At 36.4% G+C, this 20,758-nt stretch overlaps 1 protein-coding gene and 1 pseudogene across 2 annotated transcripts in view; both read right to left on the bottom strand.

The window, feature by feature from the left end:
* The window catches only part of ABCA9 (ATP binding cassette subfamily A member 9), a 65,135-nt gene that overhangs the window by 37,873 nt on the left and 6,504 nt on the right, over positions 1 to 20,758 (bottom strand). For both annotated transcript variants that reach the window (XR_005652026.1, XM_039859110.1), the window contains exons 2-17: positions 16,656 to 16,757; positions 14,700 to 14,907; positions 12,596 to 12,760; positions 11,362 to 11,465; positions 10,378 to 10,604; positions 7,775 to 7,916; positions 7,370 to 7,555; positions 6,345 to 6,492; positions 5,878 to 6,046; positions 5,198 to 5,259; positions 4,548 to 4,658; positions 3,948 to 4,123; positions 3,637 to 3,756; positions 3,283 to 3,421; positions 2,643 to 2,733; positions 402 to 541 (exon numbers count right to left, since the gene is read on the bottom strand). Coding sequence is in view for 1 of the 2 variants with exons in the window: in XM_039859110.1 (XP_039715044.1) it covers positions 402 to 541; positions 2,643 to 2,733; positions 3,283 to 3,421; positions 3,637 to 3,756; positions 3,948 to 4,123; positions 4,548 to 4,658; positions 5,198 to 5,259; positions 5,878 to 6,046; positions 6,345 to 6,492; positions 7,370 to 7,555; positions 7,775 to 7,916; positions 10,378 to 10,604; positions 11,362 to 11,465; positions 12,596 to 12,760; positions 14,700 to 14,907; positions 16,656 to 16,751 (2,284 nt within the window). In the remaining variant the exon portion in view is untranslated. The remainder of the gene's footprint in view (positions 1 to 401; positions 542 to 2,642; positions 2,734 to 3,282; positions 3,422 to 3,636; positions 3,757 to 3,947; positions 4,124 to 4,547; positions 4,659 to 5,197; positions 5,260 to 5,877; positions 6,047 to 6,344; positions 6,493 to 7,369; positions 7,556 to 7,774; positions 7,917 to 10,377; positions 10,605 to 11,361; positions 11,466 to 12,595; positions 12,761 to 14,699; positions 14,908 to 16,655; positions 16,758 to 20,758) is intronic.
* On the bottom strand, positions 16,113 to 16,231 carry LOC120600431 (uncharacterized; annotated as a pseudogene).

Here is a 20,758-nt window from a genome sequence, read left to right as displayed (position 1 = left end):
TAAATGGAATTAATGCTTTTCTAAGAGTAAGAAGAAAGCTTGTTTTCTCTCTCTGTTCTCTGACATGTGAGAAGAGAAGTCAGCAGTCTACAACCCTGAAGATACCTCTCGCCAGAACCCAACTGTGCTGGCACCTGACCTTGGATGTCCCAGTCTCCAGAACTCTGAGAAAAAAATGTGTTTGTAAGCCACCCACTCTATACTATCTGTTATAGCAGCCCCAACTAAGACAAGAAATATTTAATTTTAAACCCCCATTATTTAAGAAATACTTCCCGGAAAGTAGAGATTTACGCTTTTATGTTAGGGATAACTGTTAGGCAATATAATAATAAATGCAAAAGAACTAATGTTAACTGTAACATCATTGTAAGTCATCTGTGGTCTCCACATTCTGTTACCTGGAAATTTGTTTGTCCTTTCCAAAGGCAAAGTATATACAAGCTTTTCTTCACTCTGTGCTGTTAATTTGGCATCAGGGATGTGCTGTTTGACAAGTGATGTTACATTGTCTGGATTGCACATTTCATTCAGATGCAAACTAATGTTAAAAAAAAAAGTAAGTTAAAGTTAATTTTCTCTAACATCATCTCTACAAACAATTGTACTATGTACTTGTCACTTCTTAATATTTATAAGACAAAGCATATATAATAGAATGGAAGAAGCAAGACATAAAAATACTAATATCATCCAAACCATATAATCTATACAACATGGCAGAGGAACTAGTGTATTAGAGACAGATAAGATGACTCGAGGATTGTTATTTGGAGAAAAGATCTTGGCTCGGGGTGCCCAGTTTTATCTACAACTCAACTTGGAATTCTCTGTTTGCGGTAAAGCATGAGTTCTGCAAAAACTACCACTAAAACATGGTAGAGACAAAAATGGAGGTAATTTGCTGCAGATATGATGAACGTGGTTCTAGTGTCCCCCTGATGCACATCCCAGAGCACAGGTTTAATGTACTTGGGCATCGGTTTTCTCCTCTGCGAGATGAAACAATACCAACCTCTCAACGAATTTCAAAACACAGGATACAACAAAGTATGTATGAGAGAGTACTGAGTAACCTCCCAATATATGTTAGCTAATTTAATCTTTTTTTTGGGGGGGGGTGCAAAATTTATTCAAGTCAAAGCTGGTCTGCCTTCTCATGAAACAGATGCAGTTCTTTGTCAAATCATTGGAATTTAGAAACCCATTAGTTACACGCATTGAAATTTACTGAAGCTACAGAACGAGGGCATCACAATTATTTTTGGTGACACAAACCTAAAAATCAATTTTAGAAAATGCTCTTCTGTGTTTACAAGGCCCTATGCTAAGCAGTCTCCTGGATATCAAATAGGAAGAATACAGAAGCTTCCCTAAAGGAGCTTGTAGCAGAATATAATTAATATAATAAATATAATATAACATATAATATAGCATATTATAGAATACATGAGAGAGAGGGAAGTTGAGTTAAATCAATTAAGTACTTTGCACATTGTCAGTTACTCATTTGTTCAATATTTTTGTCTTAAATGCAAAGTAGGTATGAGTACTGCTATTTCATAATTGAAGTTACTGAGGATCAAGGAAGTTAATTAAGTTGCCTAAGGCAACAATTCAAAATAGTGCTTTTGAGGTTCCAGAAGAATGGATGCTTTTTAAGGAGAAAACATTCAGAAAAGACCCTTCAAGAATGAATAAGGTTTAAACACAGTTAAAATGGGGTGAGGAGGACATGTCAAACAGATGTGTCAGCTCAAGCAGAGACGAGACACTGAGTGAGCTGTGAGACATACCTAGAGAACAGTGAGTGATTCCTTTTAGTTGGAAGGTATTGATCAGTCAGGATGGGCCAAGCAATCATGATGGAATGATAGATTTAATCAGGTTAAACACTTGACGTAAATAATGGGGGATTCATTTAACCACTGGAGATGAAGTGATTTGAATTATTTTCTTAAGAAATATTAATATCTTAGTGGGAAATGTAGGAAGAGATTCATATTACACCTGTAATCTTGCTCCAAAGATTCTATCACTTATAAATGATGTGAGTGGGCAGATTATTAAAACACTCTGACAGGTCAAAAGAGGATAATCATACCATCTTCTTAGACTTATTTGGAAGATTAAATATGTTTACATGAATATTCCACATCTTAGTACCTGAAACATAGCCAATACTTACTAAGTGACAGACATTACTTAATAATGATAATAACTATTATCTAGAAGAGAAGGAGACAGAAAAGAATGGAAGAGCAAATGAATTCAGGGAGAACAGGAAAGAGGCTATTGAAATTGTCAAGATAAGCCAAAATAAGTATCCAGAATATGATAAGGAAAAGGGCTGGTTCATCAGTAAATTTCTCTAAGCAAACAATGAATTGTGAAGATATTTTTCAAAAATTTTATTTAAACTTAGCTTAATCATCCTTATTTCATTAATGTCTAGAACCCCACATATCCTTCATTTTAGCTAAGAAAGAGAACAGTTGTGGCATAATTCTAATACAGCTCTCTTGAAATGAAGTGACTGGTTGTGTTGCCTACTTCAACGTGCCAACACCGATGTCACCTGCCCTCAACATTTCCAACATGTTCTACATGTTCTAATGTGTCTCTAACAATAACGGTTAGACCTTAAATGGTAGCCAATGCCCCATTTCTTCTTCAGGAATAGAGAAGAGCCTGCACACTTCAGCTTCCCGTTGGATATAAACACCTTCCGATCTAAGTAGAAAAAAGCCAAAAAACAATTTGTATTAAGGAATTATTTTTTCACTGTGTATAAAAGAACAAACCTGTTAATAAAGGATGTATTTTAGAAGCACGACCCACTAAAACAGATGCTATCGATTTCCAATCATATCTAAGCCACTGTCTTTGTCATCTAATAACTAAAATGATTTTATCCAATGATAAAATGATGTTAGTTTAGTCTCTAGTATATTTAGAAAAATTTTTATACATTGAAAGGATCTGTTTCAAGCCAAATGACTTTCACATGGAATATAACAGTTTATCTTTGAGAATACGCTATATATCTTACAACCAATGAGCTGCTTTGCAAGAGAATCAGAATATTTCCATGAAACAATGTATTGAGGGATGTTGGCACTCAAATGGGTGAGGGAAAGATTCTTTTGTCTTGGCTCATGGCAGTCACACACAAGGCAGCTGTGCTGGAAGGCATCTATACGTATTCCACACGTGTCCCTATTTTCTCACTAAGATACAACAACAAAACAAAACAAAACAAAACAAAAAACTAAGAATCACCAGCCAGAATGTCAGCCTCATCCATGAACTGGGTGCTGAAGAGAATTACTCTGTCTAACTTCTTCTCTTTCAGGAGGCTCCACACACGATGCCTTGAAAGAGGGTCTGATCCAGCCGTCGGTTCGTCCAGTAGCAAGATCTGCACAGTAGGAAAGCACATAAATTCATTTCTCCCTTACAGTAAGAGTCTTTTAAAAAGCAATATACTCATAGAAGTACCTGGAGAAATATCTTAGTATTTAATTTTTCATTAACGGGTCTCTTTACATTTATCACTTGCACATTAACTCTGATCAAATACAATAACTTCACAGTCCTCAATCTGATTTTACCAGTAATTTCAGTTCCATTTACCTGAGGATCTCCTAAAATGGCAATCCCAAAAGTTAGTTTCCTTTTTTGTCCACCGCTTAAATTTTGAGCAAGGATGTCTTGGATACTTTCCATCTCCAAGTCCCGTAAAACCCTTTGCACCTAACCAAATAAAAGAGAGTTAGTCCAAAACCCAGAATGTTTGTTTGAAAAACACTCATTTTGCTTTTCATGACAAAGGGCCTTTTTGCCCTTTGATGATGAATCTATAGAAATAACACAAATGAATGTAGAATTTCCTAGGTAAACAGTTTCATTTTCGGGGCCGTGTGACCTCTAATGTGTTCATCTACCTCTTGCTTCACTTCATGTGGCTGAATCCCTTTTATTTTAGCAAACAGCTGGAGGTTTTCTCTCACAGTGAGGAAGCCAAATTGCACATTGGATTGTGGGCAAACTCCGGTGAGCTTGCTGACAGTTTCCAAGTCGGCCGCTTCTGATGGTGAGTGGTTATAGATGGTGACTGAACCTAAAAGGAGAGGGTAGAGAGTTAGCATCAGGATAATGTCCCACGCTTTATTTAAGATATTTTAAAATGAAAAACGACGTGTGTTAATCACTAGAGTCCGTTAAAGAAATCGTATCTATAAGGGGTACACTATTGACTGCTTCAAAATTTAATGTTCCCAATACACCTGATCGAGCTGGAATGCCAACTGATAAGCGTAAAGCTACTCAGGAAATATGTAAACCACAAAGGTTTTTCTAAATAAATAGAACATAAATCTACAAAAGAATAACTTGAAAAAAACTTCTAAAACTTCTAAATACCCAAGTGTGACTAGTTGTTAATGAAACTAAAAACTGTTGAAATTAACGAAACCAGTTAACTAGTGAAATGCACAGTTAAGTCATTTGCCCATGATCTTGTCGTTGGAGAATTGTCTTCTCACCAGATGTTGGGACCGACAGTCCACTGAGCATGTTTAACAGGGTTGTTTTCCCAGCTCCACTGTGACCGAGGAGGGCGGTGATCTGGCCTTCATAAATGTCAAATACCAATCCTAGTGTTATTTCAAAAAAATAAATAATTACACTCAGAGCCTCTACATAGTGACTTCACAGTCTCTGAAATTTCTGTAAGTTCTTATAGCATGAGTATATTTGGCTAGCAGTATTAAAAATAAAATCCATCTCAAAATTCTTTTCTTTGAAATTATATCTTCTATAATACATGTTTTATAGATGTAACGTTACCATAATATATTATTATGTGATTACAATATTTTGGATCAAAGTGGTTTTGTCATTAACGATAGACTCACTACAATAAAGATAGCTTTAGGATTAGGGAACGTGATGAGTTGGAAACAAACCATCATGATACTTTCATACATCTTTCAAACCTATAAGGTATCAGGGGTGTATCTGACTTTCTAAAATTGTTATGCGGTTTTTCATTTACTTAGAAGGAAACACAATGTGTTCAAATAAAGGAGAGTCATGATATCTGGAATATCCACTCTTAACCTCTACCGAGACAGTATAACAGTGAGACATAGTCACTAAATCAAACAGCCGTGTGACTATGATATCATATTACCTTTTAAAGCTTCTACTCTTTCATTCTTTCCTCTTTTATATTCCTTTTTAAGATTTTTTATTCTGAAAAAAAAGAAGAAAATGTGTTTTGAGGAGATTGTGGAGGCGGACAGATCAAGTCCCCGAGGCTGTGGGGGAATCTAGGGGTCTCATCCCTTGCACAGGCCCAGCTGACCTGCAGCAACATCCCCGATCACAGGCTGGACAGGCTACTCCACGGAGGCAGCAACGAGTGAGTGGAAATGGAATGCTGTAAGGACTGTGACACGTGACTGAATAAGAGGAACGCAGGGGATGACACCAGCGGTGGAAACACTATGGTAGGAATACTGGGGTGCAGAAAAAGAGGAGAAGCAGCAACACCCCACAGAAAGGTGGGGGCTGCGGAGTGAGACCCTTCTGGCTCAAGCCCCAGTTGTAGCACTCACTAGCTCTCTTACAAACTCTGCAGACTCGAAACTCATGGATTTCAGTTCTTCAGCAGTAAAATGTAAATGCTGACAACGTGAGAAAACAAAATCCATTAAGAAAGAGTGTAACTTTTCACGTGTGTAGTCGCTGGGATATCGGTGCGCACAAAGAGGCACTGAAGAAAATCTCGGTCACATCTATGTTTTGCCCGATAGGTCTCTGGTCTCTGATCTGTTTTCCATTTGCAGCTCCATGGAATTTCGTGATTACCTGATGGCTTCTTTCCCACGGAATTCTGGAGGCACTGGTTCAAAAGCGTCATTAGATGAAGGATCTAAATCTAGTTCGTTCTCAAGGGCCACATGGTCAACCTTTTGGTGTTGAAACCAAAAAGAGGATTTCAGGAAAAAGCAGGGAGAACGTCGACGACCATATTCAGCTACGTGAACAGGAGGCAAAATTAAATATGGGGTCAGCCACCACTTCAAGGGTTACCGTCATCACAGCAATAGCATTCGTCATCTAGCTCTGATACAAGCACTAATGATGCAATTATCCTCGATCTCTTACAAAAGTGTCTCTTTTTAAAAAGAAACAATCTAAAGTGTTACCGTAGAACAAGATCTTAGGGGGGAAAAAAAAAGCTTGCTAATTTATATTCAATACGTTGTAGATAGTTACTTAACAGAAATGCAACGAATGAAATTGTGTTGAGTCATAATCATGGTACTACTTACTGGGCAAGATTTTGTCAAAATATAGTGTCAAAACCAAATAGAGAAGAGTATCAAAAACCAACATGAAAAGAATAGCTATTATCAGGTTCGGGTTGTTTGAAGAATCCAAATGGATGTTAGCATTCACATCATAGTCCAAATGTAGCAGCTGGAAAAAAAAGACACATGCATTGAATTTTAAAAGGATAGATAGAGCATCAAGAATTATTGTCTTAATTCTGCTAGACACTGGGATTAAAAAGATTAACATAATTCCTATCTTTACAGACCTCTAGTCTATTGGAAGATATAACAAATGAAACCATCTAACTACAAAGCAATTTGGGAAGTTAATGCAGGTAGGTATTAAAGGCTTAGAGACCCACAGACGGCAGCAGGCAAGTCCTCTAAGCAGGAGTAAAAACTTAAGGAGGTGATATAGGATTGCATCCGGTTTAGGATGGGGAAAAAGGAGGGCAATGAAGACGGGATAGGATTTGAAAGTAAAACCGTGGAGAAGTGAATACTTCAGTAGTTGGACAGAAGACAGTAGACTAATTACTATACTAAGATACAGTGAGTTTTCATATGTAACTTAACTTTCCATTCTTTCATTTAGCATTTGTAGTTATGATGTCGCAACTAGAATTAAATTTTTCCTGAGAGGAGGTTCAGTTTTATTACAATTGGCCAAGCAAAAAATAAAAATTTACTTCTACGGAATTGCTGGTTTTCAAATATTTGTGATACTGTTAAGGATCATGTTTCCTGAGCATTAAATTAGATAAATCTTCCCTGGGACAGCCCATCAAAAGTAAAAGCTACCCCATCAGTAATGGAGTATCAGCTAGTAGTTAGCGACTCAAAAAAAACTAATTATGCTGAGAGAGAAAAATAAAAACATACATCTTCTATCTCTTTAGTATGTATCTTTACAAAGGAGGATGGGAATTATAATGTTCAGCATGTGTAGCATGAATTATTCAGAGAAAATCTGTTTTAAATGTTTTGTTAAAAAAAAATGAAATAATTATATTAACTCTTACCTGAGCCATTCCAGCAGTGAAAGCAAAAGGGCTGAGAAGGCATAAAGTCCATTCCAAAAAGGCAGGAAGATGTCTGTACAGCACAGTGAATCCCAGACTTCCCCAACAGACAGTGAGGAGATAGACCACCAAGCCAGAAAGGAAAGGTTTCTTTACCAGCACGCTCATCAGGAAAGCTAAAGTGATCTGAGAGAAGAGAAAAACTCCTCTGAGAATCATCCATAGCATAATAAAAAGAATTTCATAACACAAAGTATATTTCATCCATTTCCCCCACCCCACCTCTAGATACTGTCTCGTGCAAATTCTCAAATACTACAAACAGAACAGAGCAAAACAGGTGTGATCAGAATCAGTGATAAATGATTGGTAGGTTTTTCTGAGAGAGAGAGATCACCAACTCACCAAAGACAGGCCATAGAGGAGAAAGAGGGTGAACACCACCGCAAAGCCAGTTAGGACGACAACACGGGTAGACTTTACAACAAGAGCCATCAGAGTAGCCATAATAAAGATGAAGCCAGCGTACATCAAACCCCAGGAGAGCCTGGCGTAGAAACAAAACAGCAGTTTCAGAGTGCTCTTACTTTATCACTCATTTATTTATTTGGCAAGTGATTTATGAAGCTTCTCATATATCAAGAGTAAAGAGAATACCAGTTAATAAATAAAAAAACTTCTCTGCCCCTAAAATTCATAGTCTACAGGGGAAGGTAGGCAATAAACAAGTAAACAGGTAAAATTGGTAGCTAATTGCAAAATAAGAAAGAAAGAAACTGGGTGATATTTGGGAGAGGTTTGGGGGGGGTGACATTTGTGAGGATTTGTCAGTTCTAGACTTCTCCTTTCAGATAAGTAATTGTATGAATACCATGGGCAAAAAAATAGATTATGAAGCAGGGATCAGCAAATTTTTTCTTTGAAGATCCAGATAGTAAATATTTTAGGCTTTTCAGACCCTTGGTCTGTTCCGATGACTCAATACTGCCTTTGTAACACAAAAGTAGTCATAGATAACGTGCAAATGATGGATATGGCTGGGTTCCAATAATGATTTGTTGACACTGAAATTTGAATTTTATGTAAATTTTTGTGTGCCATAAAATATTATTGTTCTTTTGATTTTTTTCAAGCATTTAAAAATGTACAAGCCATTTCTAGTTTACAGATTGTAAAAAATCAATGATTGCCAACCTCTGATATAGACAATTAGATATAGATTAGATATAGAGATAGATATACACATAGACCTAGGACATAGTTATAGATATATAGATGGATATGAAGATATGTTAATCCTTGCTATCAATGCGAAAGAAAGAGGAAGAAAGTTTTTTATAGGGAAAAGACGATAAACTATCCAATCAAACAGATGTAGGTTCAAGTTTTCTCTACTACACTGTAACTATATGATCCTGAAAGGTAGTTACTTAATCTCTTTAAACTTCCTTACCCTTTACTGAAAAATAATAAGAGAATTAAATAAAATCTTGTATAAAATGGGTTTAATATGGTAACTACTCCATAATAGGTCCGTAATGAACAGTTAGTTTTAGTCAAAGTAGAAAATGCCATCATATTTTGAAAAATCTTGCCTAATAGTGATGATTCCCTTTATACAAATATTTCTGCTCATCTGAAATTGTTCATCTGTCTGCATTCTATAAACCTCTCCTTAATTTCATTTATAGGCCACACAACCAGAATGTCACAGCCTTTTCTTATTGGGGAAAAGTTATGACTTTTTTTTTTTTTTAACATTTCCTTATTGGATTTGTTTGATTTCTCTCTCTCTTTTTTTAATCATATTGGTTATTTTTTCTCTGACTCAAAGATTTCCATGATTTTTAAAATTATAGTGACCAAAATTTCCTTCAGTATTGAATTATGCAATTTTAATACAAAAAGGGGCACCAGAAAAATCTCCCATTCTAGACCAAACCAGCAATCCATTTTCGCTACTTCTGCACTCAGTTTATTGAACATTCATGGAGGAAAAATAAATAAATTTGGTGTAAATTGGCAGCGTTAAAAATGCGTGGTCTTCCTACTCGACGTTATCTAAAGTTCTCTTATAGACCATGTGACATATGTCTAGAACTATTCTATATATTCTACAAATCTTGTTTAACATGAGACTACCACAGTATGTAAAAGGCAAATTTAAACTACTGCTTCTTCGCTCTAGAACTTACGCTTTTACTGCTATATGTCTCAAAAACATCTTTTGGCGAAACTCGTTAAAAAAAAATTGTTGCCAACTGGAATTCAATCCTTGGTTTCCTCAGCTGCGTGTCTCAGGTTGTGCTACACCCCCATGCGGAGTGCTACCTCATACCGAGTGTTTAACTTTTCTTAAGCGCCATGCACGTCACTTAAGTACCTTTTCTGCTTTCATCCTCATGACCAATAAGAAATAGACATTTACTATCAATGTTTTATGGAAAAGGAAACTGAGGTTTAGAGAGATTAAGTAACTTGTTCCAAGTGACCCATGGCTTCCTGCCTCCCAGCCTGGGTTTTTACCATTTTGCTACGCAAACTCCGCTAAAGAAAGCTCGGGGCTTAAAGAGCACATGGGGGTTCCTTTTCTTCAGTGTCTTAAAAGTAATAATTCATTCACCGTGAAGTCACAACCAATCATCCGTTCTAATAAAATACCTGAGACATACATCATCAAATATTAGAAACCTCAAATTTATACATATACACACACGCACGTGTGTGTGTGTGTGTGTGTGTGTGTGTGTAGTCACCCATATATGGTCATTAGTGACTGGCAGTCATTCTTTGTATCGGTTAGTGATTTGGGTATCAGCACTCTATAGAATTAGACTTTCTTTAATTTGATGAAGTATGAAAAGTTTCATTTACCAAGCCTATGAGTCTATCTACCTCAATCATTTGTAATGCAGACTTTATGATAGGATACTTTACAGGTCTCGGGGGTCCAGCCAACTAGCTCTGTTGACGTACGCTACGTGACAGATGGTGGCCATGTGACTTACCAGAATGCTGACTCTCGAAGTCCCATCATTGTCATCAACGACTTCATGTATTGTCTTTCTTGTGTAACATTAACGGATACATAGTATATGAATGTAGAAAAAGAAATAATGCAGAAGAAAATGAAAAAATCGGTTGTAATGCCTTCTTGGGCAATGAAAGGCAATATCTTCATATTTATGCCAGTGACTGACATGAGCTCTTCCATCACTGAATGGTTTGTTGTGATCTAAAGGAAAAGATCAAATTATCATTATCAAATTATCAAATTGAACAAATTATCATTAAGCTAATTATAACCTCACGTGTTTTTTTCTCAAGTGTAAGAAATCACATGCATTCCACATTTAGATATCATTGCCTGTCATGACCTGTCCCCTTGTAGTTCCTGGCACACTCGGGTTTTTGTCTCGACTCCTTAGAACATCCCTGCTTACCAACGTCACTGGACGGAATTCTACTCGACCTTGAAGTCTCAGCTGAAGTGTCACTTCAGTGAGTAGGTCTTCTCCGATATTTCTCATCAGTGTACGTTCTGCTTCATTGTTTGCCTAGCACACCATTTACAATTCCATGATGGAACCTAAACTCTTATTATGACTATATATCCATCACTCTCCCCGCACTATCCAGTATCCCTGAAGAAAAGAACCTGTATTCTACCTATTTCTTGATCCCCTATGCTTAGTGTAATGGTTTAAATACAGTCATGTGCCACACAGTAACATTTTGGTCAATGACAGACTGCATACATGACAGTGGTCCCATAAGATGATAATGGAACTGAAAAAATCCTATTGCCTAGTGACATTGTAGCCATCATAATATCATAGTGCATAAGTGGCTCATGACTGCATAGCAGTTGTTCAGTACATTGTGCCAAATAAATTAAACGAATAACTTAATTAAATGTAACACAGGACAATCCATTATATAATCTTCCATCAAAATTTAATTTATGATGAATTTGTTCCCTTAATACTCACTTCTATGATAGCGGCATTGATGGCAGCTTGAAAAGCTATAAATCCTTTCTTCCAGAACACTGAACCTTCACACGTGACTTTCTCATCCACTGTTTGACAATGAGCTTTAGGAAGAGAAGAACATAAACAATTATGACAAATGGAACAATCCCGGTTATAGGAAAAATGAAAATTTCAAATGTTCCAAAATGCACTCCAAGTCCACAGTAATATAGTGTATGGTAAGGCTTTTCGGGTGAGGTTTGCAGAGCACACCTCACCTGAGATCAGTTCTCAATAATTTTTCATTCAATCTTATTATTCTTTCCATTAGCCACGAATATTTTTGTTGAGCTTTGCTCTTCTGTTGCTTTTGCCAAAAAAGCACTAAATTTTTTAAAATGCTTGGGAATTGTTGAGCAAGAGGCTTCCCTGAGGTTTCATTTAGGAGTGATGCAGGAATACAGTCACGCATTGCATAAGGAAGGTTGAGTCAATGATGGGACACAGGTAACGGACCTGAAAAATTCCCATTGCCTAGGGACACGTAGCCATCATAACATTGTAGTGCAATGCATTTCTCCAGTGTTTGTGGTGATGCTGGTGTAAATAACCCTACTGCACTGCCAGTTATATAAAAGTACAGCATATACAGTTATGGACAATACACAATACTTGATAATGACAGTAACGAGCATATTACTAGTTTATGTGTTTACTGTACAGTTTATCATTATTTTAGAGTGTACGCTTTCTACTCATATTAAACAATTTTTGCTGTGAGACAGTATTTCATGTTACTCTGGCAGCAGCCTCATGCATCTCATGTTTACAGGTCTCTCGATTGCATCGTTTTCTCTTGTGCTTCATTTGATCTTGTGTCGTTTTGTCCAGTAACATGCTGTACAGGTGTGTAGTCTAGGAGCAGTGGCCTCTACCACATAGCCTAGGTGTGCAGTAGGCTAGACCTTGCTCGTGTATGTACATGCAGTCTGTGATGTTCATACGACAGAATCACTGAATGATCTATTTCTCAGAACATTTCCCCGTCAGTAAGTGGGGCAGGACTGTACCAGCAAATATAATTTCTTAATAACACAATATACTTAAGAGCATAGGCTTTATTTAATAAGAATGGATCTCATTATGTGTAGAAATTAAAACATATACATCGTGTATGCTTCTGCTGTCACATATGCTCCCTTGTGGCTGATGACATAATAGCAAAAATATTTTTTTCTAATAGAGAAGTTACCTGAATGATCTCTGTGTTCCTTCATCTTGGGGATTCTACCGCCCCAGAAGAACTTCAAATGATAAGAGAAATTATCATTAAAGATGACTCTCACTGCATCCATAGAATAGTTTAAATCCAATTTATTCATGCTCTTTTCATCAGGCCACCCCATGATTGTTCTTCCTGTCACACGCAAGAAGAGAATAGTTACAAAAGATTTCTATGTGGACCACAGACAGCATAATGCATTCGATGATGTTAAAGCTATTTTATGTTAAAGTTGCTTCTTCACTGAAGGCAGTGCTGGTCTTAAATAAGAGATTCACACTTGAGGATTCTAACCCTCTAGACAAAATCAGAAGTGTCACATGGCAGTCACTTTTATCACAACTAGATTGTGCCTTTCCAAATAAACTATTTAATCAATAATTTAAAGCACAACGAATCTGGGATAATAACAATATCAATGCGTACATTTAAACTCATTTACACACAAACCCTGTCTTAAAGTTGAAATACACTACAATTATAAGTAGATAGTATAATTATATTTCCATTTGACGACAGTGTCAGTGTGGCTGAACTCCAAAGACAGCAGAAAATTGTTAAATTTGGGGAGTGTTTTCTCAAGAGACTTTGTTTATTCTAAAATATGAATGACTCTTACTGACCAAACCCAGGCCATTTAACACACAGTCTGGATTCTGGTGAATACACACTCCTGGTACAATTCAGCGTGTTCCATTGTCCTCTGTATTTCCTGCCAGCTGGGTCCAGGGGTTTAATCAGATTCCAATCCTTTTGGCAAGACTACAGGTGGTGGTGTATTCTTTCTTCGGGTGTCATAATTTCTGATCGTCTCACTTTTCGAGATATTAGCAGCCATTGACACTCAGTGTCTAGATCCATTAATTTACTAGGAGTTTTAAAATGGTGATGTTCTATTTCCATTATTTGTTTCTCATTTATTAGTAGAAAATATTTATAAAGCAGTACTTTTCATTCCTTGTTTAGTTAGTTATTCAATAGTACAGTTTATATAGGATAAATGCTGGTATTCCCCCCTCCACCACTTACACATTTTCACAAGAACTGATTTCTTATCATCTTCCAAAGGCAAGCATTTTTTTCTTCCAATATCATTATGAAAGCATGGATTTGATTATACATAGGATGAGTTTTAAATTATGCACTTAATATTCGTGTTGAAATTCCACATATGCCAACTTTGACCGGTGGCAATCTTTTTACATTGGCTGCTGAGTCCTTTTGACACAACCGACTCATTCTCAATGGCTCCCTAGCTATCTGGAATGACAAGATACTTCATCCTGTCAATTTCCTGTCCCATATCCCTGGATCTCCTTTCTTCCCATGCTGAGAGTCCTGTGTTTCAAGGACACGGGGGGTGAGAGAATTAGATTATTCCATAATTACTTATTTAGTATATCCCACTTTACATATATACCAACGGGAGAATAGCATTCTAATATTACACCACCAATCCGATTACTAAAAATGCCTTCAGTTGTTCTCAGAGTGGTCCTCTCTGCTTTGCAGTGGCTACTGGTCTCTTCTTCAGGGGGCTCATTCTCTTCTCAGGCCCATCAGATACCCTATTGTTTCCCTTTGTCTTTTCACTATCCAGGAGAGAGACACCATGCAAGCCTGTGGTTGTTAGTGCATCTTTCCTACTTCCTTGTGTTTGGGGGTTCAAGGAAACACCTTATCACCTATTTTGTTGTAAATATTGCCCATGGTTTCCTGGTTTTGCTGTCTAATTTCTCTCTCAATTTTTAAGTATTTGAAGAGATTAAAAAACCATACTGTCACCATCGCCCAATCTTTTCAGAATCTTCTCATGAACATACATTTGAATAATCTTGGACTACCTCATTTGAATATGAACTATAAAGAGGCTAAGCCTTTTAACATAAAATTTCCTCAATAGGAGACTAGTAAAAACAGTAAGAAAATCTCTTCGATATTTGAAAGGAATATGCATTAATACTGTTAATTAAATTTAGAAGTTTAAACACAACACAGTTTATCAAGGAAATTCCAAAATGAATTTGTGTATTTTGCAAATAAGGAAATCACTATGAATCGCCGGAGAACATACCTTTCATGAATGGGGCTGAAGCCACTTTGTTCATTATCTCCTGGGTTGTTTTGGATTCAGGTGCAAAGGCAATAACATAATTAGAATCATTAAAATTATCTACACGTCCCAGATCCACGGCAGGCATTTGAGGAAAGTCATTATCTTGATGTACATTGGAGGAAAATAGGTATGTAAATAATACTAGAAGAAATGAGAAAAACCATTCCTACACAGCAATGAGAAAAAAAATGAAACAAATCAATAGCTGTTTATCTACAGATTCATCATCCATAAACAATTTAAAGCATAATTCTCTTATGTAGCTTGGATTCCATGTCCCTTGTCTCCAGTTTTTAAATGTCCAATTTTCTTTCATCCTTTAATTTGCACATTTTGAAAAGTGCACATCATTCATCAAGACAGAGTTGTAGCATCAATTCCAACTGTAATTGAGAATCTAAATTTATCATAGTTTAATGCAAGTGTTTAAAGGCTGGGTTGTTTCATGAATGGCCCAATGATTTACAGTTACGTTGAAACCTAAGCGACGATGATAAAGAAGTGTTAAGTGGAATATAATAGAGAACCAGTTTCCAACAACAGGAGCAAGGTCATATTTTTATCTTCTGCTGCCTGTATGTAGAAGGATAATGTCCCAAAATATTGCTCGTAAAAAAAAAAAAAAAAATTTAAGTCTTTGCCATTGCGACAATATTCTAGAATTGGAAATGCAACAGAACACATGTGAAGTCCAGTGATAAGAACATAATTTATTAGTTAGTTTTAACTCTAAACACATGGCCTTTAAAATAGGTATATATTTTATTCACCATATGTGCTTATTATAGCAATATGTGTTGGTCTATATCTATACATAATCTATCTAGTTAGATAAATTAACAGATATAATGTTTATGTAAAAAGAATTAGAAGGATGGTAGCAAAACATCTATATAGAGTAGACTCCAATTTTTATATTTATATTTATATAATCCTTACTTCGTGCAGGGATTTTTATAGACCTATTCCTGCCAATCCGAGCATTCAGTACAAATCTGTTGAAAGTGCACACACACACACACAATGTTTATAAGATTGGCACACACACACAAAATGTTCATTAGATTGAATGTTAGTATATCGACCCTTGAATTATGAGTATTTTATAAGTGATTTTAACTTATTATATTTTTCTGAATTTATTGAATTTTCTACACAAAGCATACCTAATCATTCTCATGATCAGAAGAAAATAAGTACTATCTTAATAAAAGCAAAAAATTCAAAAAACATTTTCTTTTTCTTTGTTTATATGCCTATTATTTCTTTCAAACTGACGTTGTCTATATCTGTAGTATAATTATATGGAAGTACTACAGTTAGTCTTTGGAATTGTTTTTAACTTTGGCTTTCTTTTCTTTTCTTTTTTAATGCCTACAGCATCTGGTATTCGTAGGTGGTCTCCCATCCAAATACTAACCAGGCCTGGCCCTGCTTAGCTTCCAAGATCAGACGAGATCGGGCTTGTTCAGGGTGGCATGGCCATAGACTAGCTTATTAATTAATAAGCTTAATTAATTCTAGCTTAAATTCTGCCTCTTTTTTAGACTTTGAATTAATTCTAGCTTAAATTCTGCCTCTTTTTTAGACTTTGATCCTGAACTTAACAAGTTTCAAATGAGTTTAGATGTTAAGAATTGTTATCTCTGCAGTATAAAGATGTGGCTTTATTTTTCAGGGAGGTTCTGAACATGAATTCTTTTAGAAATGCCGCCAGTATGACATATAATAATGATCTATTTTAAAGGAATCTTATTTGACATAATAGCAAAGTCCTGAATATGAAAAAAATATCCAGCCTGTGAGTTAGAATATCTATGAAACCATTAAATAAGAAAGATAAAGTGTTTGAGCTGCCTGAGAAAACATTTCTTCCTTTTCTAAATATGAGGACACATAGAGTTAGAACCGTACCAACAAAGTCTCTCTCTTCATCCTCCACTTTTTAAGAAAATTCTTGCAGAGGAGGGCCCATGTTTGCTGCCCCACGGTAATGTGCCGCTTGCTCATTCTGACCTGTTTAAGACGAGGAAGTAAAGTAAGGAAATGTGAAGTTCTGAAATAGAAAACATTGCGCAATCAAACCAAAAAGAAACATCATAACAGCTGTTTCCAATTGCATGCATAGCAAAGAAGTGAGCCGAAAAACTTAAAAAAAAAAAAAGAAAAGAAAAGAAAAAAGAAAAAGCATATAAAGGAATGTTCAGGCTCAGTATTGAAGGAAATAAAAATTTCTTAAATTGTTAGGAATAATTTATATTTATCCCTCTACAGACTGAAAAAAAAATTGGAGAGTTTAATAGATTCAAGTGTAGTTATCCCCACAACTTGGCACTGTTCGATTTTCTGACTGGGATCAAGGAAATTTAAATACTGCTGGTGTGAGTATAGACTTACACAGCCATTTTAGTGATTCATTACTAATTCATTACTATGTCATCTTTTGGTTCTGCTCCTAGGTATGCATGCCAAGGAAATTTTCACATGAGTCCACAAGGGGACTTGTACAGGAATACTCTTCATAATGTGAAATATTATGGCACCACGTTGTAAAACAAATTTTAATGAATAGAGTCCATAGAGTACTGTGTTCGGTTCAGAAGCAATGGATTGGTATCCACTCATCAACATAAAGATATCTTAAAAACAGTGCCTTTTTTTTTTTTAAATAAGAAAAGGTTGAGTCACATCACAATATCATTTATGTTAACACTACACGCAACACACATTTTTCTAGAATATCCAGGTAGTAAAGGATCACTATCAAGTACAATGAAAAGGTTATTTATGGCAGTGGAAAATGGGAATAGAAGTTGAGTCTGAAACGAGAGTTATAAATTTAAGGAAATAAATAACAAAAAAAGGCAGGACTTTTGTTTGAACCGATTATTTTGTGTGCTACGAAATTAAAAGTACGATTAACTTGATCATTATCAACCCTTTATAAGTGAAGTACAAAAATATCCCTAGCCAACCATTAAAAAAAACCAAACAAGCCCAACAGCAACAAAATCCTAACAGGTAGATAGAAAATCTCACAAAATGCCAGAGAATTCCATATTGTTCATTATGGCTGGAACAAGGAGAGATCGGAATAGTTTGAATATAGGATACTGGAGAGAAAATAACATTCCCATTTAATCATGATCTCTTATGTGTCAGGTAGTTCTAAGTATTTTATAAGAATTAGTTTAATCACAATCGACTTTGGGATTATTATTCTCCTCATTTTACAGATGAAGAAAATGAGGCACAGAGAAGAAAAGTGACTCTCTAAACACAGCTAAGCATGGCACAACCTAGATGGTCAAGTCTTGGAGACCTTGCTGCCAGCCAGTGTGCCATGCTATTGTAGGAATTCACTAGAGAGGGTATAGATTGCTTCTCCCTTCAGGAGAGATCAGAGATTTTACCAGCCTCCAGTCAGTGAGGTGTTCCAGTCAGGTTTTTTTCCCATAGGCTTCAGTTCATGCAATCATTGTCAAGAGCCCCCAAATGCTAGAATATTAGGAAAGGTAGGTGACTCTCAAGAGGCAGAGAAAAAATTTCTTTAAAAAGAAAATTTCATTATAACACAGAGAAGAAAGTTTAAAATATTCCATTGAGTGAACATAATAAAATTCAAGAAGAAAGATAAAAAGAAATTAAAAGAAAATATTGTATCAAAAACTCCCACAGAAGACATAAAGAACGTAACATCTTCCATGATACAGAGAAAAAAGATGTAACCTTCCAAGTTTTCAAAGAAAATTCAAACGCATTTGAAAATCAGAGAGGAAAAATTAACTAAAATAAAGAGAAAAAATAGTCAATAGTAAAGTATTTGGTAAAGAGATATCTCAAAAGAAGAAAATGCAGTTGTAAGAAAAGTATATTAAAGAAAATACATTGTAAAAAGTACAATGGAAATTCATTTTTCAAGGTAGTGAGAGGATATGACTATTTCCCCAAAAGGCTAAGTACCAAATATAATGACAAAGAAATATCAAAAATATTTTTAATTAAAAAATAAAGAGAAAATTCTATAAGGAATAAAGTTGATGGGGTAGTTCAGGAGTGATTAAACAGTTTATAGTGGAATAAAAATCAGCCTGATATCTTGAAAGTGGAAGTGAAAAGTTGAGTTGCTTAATTTCCTTTTGAAAAATCTACCAAAATAGACAAAACTAAGGAACACTGAAGAATTATCTGTTAGCAAAAAAAAAAAAAAATAGAATATGATTTATCCCCAAACCACACCTTCATTCTTGCAAAGTATATGGTCCAGTTTTATTGCTGATAGAAAAGAACACCCCAACTAATTTTCACGTCCATGATGTCTGTTACTCACCCGTGCATATGACTGGATACACGGTGGGAGGTGGCAAAAGGGATAAGGGTTGAACTGATAACAGATGCATGAATCAGATACACCTGTTCTTGGAGGTCCTTGAACTAGAAATGCATTATAGGCAACATAGGCATAATTATTTGCAGGCACCCATGTTGCTCTAAAGTTGTCAACAGAAGACAATGATCCATTCCCTCCTTTTTTGTGGGTTCAACCTTGGTCAACCACAGAAGCGCTTAGGCTTGCAGGAGGGGAGAACTAGTCTTTGGGCTTCACACAGATTCACACATCAGTTTCCAATGGCCCAAGTCATCAGTAACTTTTTTTAGAGTTGTTTGCAGAGAGCATTCTAATTCTAGTCTAGAATCTATATAACAACAAGAATTCAGGACATAGCTAACAGCCATTAACTGACTGCTTCAAACCTAACAAAGACAGCAGATTTCAGACATGACACTCAATCTGATAGTGGTGGTGAAATGTAATTATTTATATGGTCGTCTTAGTGCAGCCCAAGGATTACTCGTATTATCTCCCAGAATGAGCTACATAATTGCATTGCAAGAGTCACATCTCATTATTTTCCCATCAGGCAGACAACAGAAAGACTCTGAGACTTATAGAGTATGAACGACCATGACTTATCTTAGTTGATAAAGAAAACATAAGACCTAATCTTAGTTAATAAAACTCAACCTTCTAAGAGGGGGAATTGGTTCCCAGGATAGTGGCTTGAGCTGGTGCTTACAGCACAGGCTAGTTGGCCAATACAATCTGGGGTTTCAGGGTAGTGTTATCTTCCTTTGGTGCCATATTGAACAAAGATGGAAATCATAGGGTTGCTACTGTCTCTTTCCTTATTTTACCAGTGAGGTTGCTCCTGCCCATTAGGTTCAAGGCCTAAAATTCTGATCTTACCCACCCGGCAGGAGCAAAGTCGTGAATATGCTGCCCTCTGCTGGTATGCAGGAGGCAACTCTAACGGGAAGATCACCTTCTCAAGGCAGAGTGGACGTGGACCTGCCAGAGATTGAGCCTAATCATTGTTTATTTCAGGGGAATACTTTGCTGCTGCTACCTGAGTCTGAAAGGCAAGGGAGAATTGAAGAGAACATGGTTAGCAGAATTAATGGTATCCCCATTTTAATCCTGGAATTTGTGAATATATTACATTTCATGGCAAAGGAGAATTAAGACAGCAGATGGGAGTAAGGCGGTAATCTCGGATCATCTAGGTGGACCCAATATAATCATAAGGGTCCTTAAAAATGGAAGAGAGGGATTGGAGAGTCAAGATGGTAGACTAGGTAAAAGCAGGGTTCGCCTCCTCTCAGATCTGCATTGAAATGATAATCAAATTATAAAATAGTCAACGTGGAGAATCACCTGAAGCTCAGTTGATCATAACACGTATGTCCAATAATATAAAGGAACTACATTGAAGCCGGGCAAAGTCGCAAATGGGGCTGGACCTGCACCCGGAGATGCAGAGGACCCCCTGAAAGAGAGTGGGGTTCTAGCTCCATATGGGGCCTCCTTGGCTCAGGATCCCAGCCCAAGGAATAAGAGTTCCCGAAAAATCTGACTGTAAAAATCGGAGAGTATTCTGGCTGTCAGGGAGAGACGAAAGGAGACTGAAATCCAAGACTCCCCTTTAAAGGGCCCACGCACAGGCTCTCTTGCCTGT

This window comes from Pteropus medius, unplaced genomic scaffold, assembly GCF_902729225.1.
Source record: "Pteropus medius unplaced genomic scaffold, Ma_sr-lr_union100, whole genome shotgun sequence".
NCBI lineage: Eukaryota > Metazoa > Chordata > Mammalia > Chiroptera > Pteropodidae > Pteropus > Pteropus medius.
The sequence above is the reverse complement of the archived record's forward strand: the minus strand, read 5'-3'. Positions and strand labels throughout refer to the sequence as shown.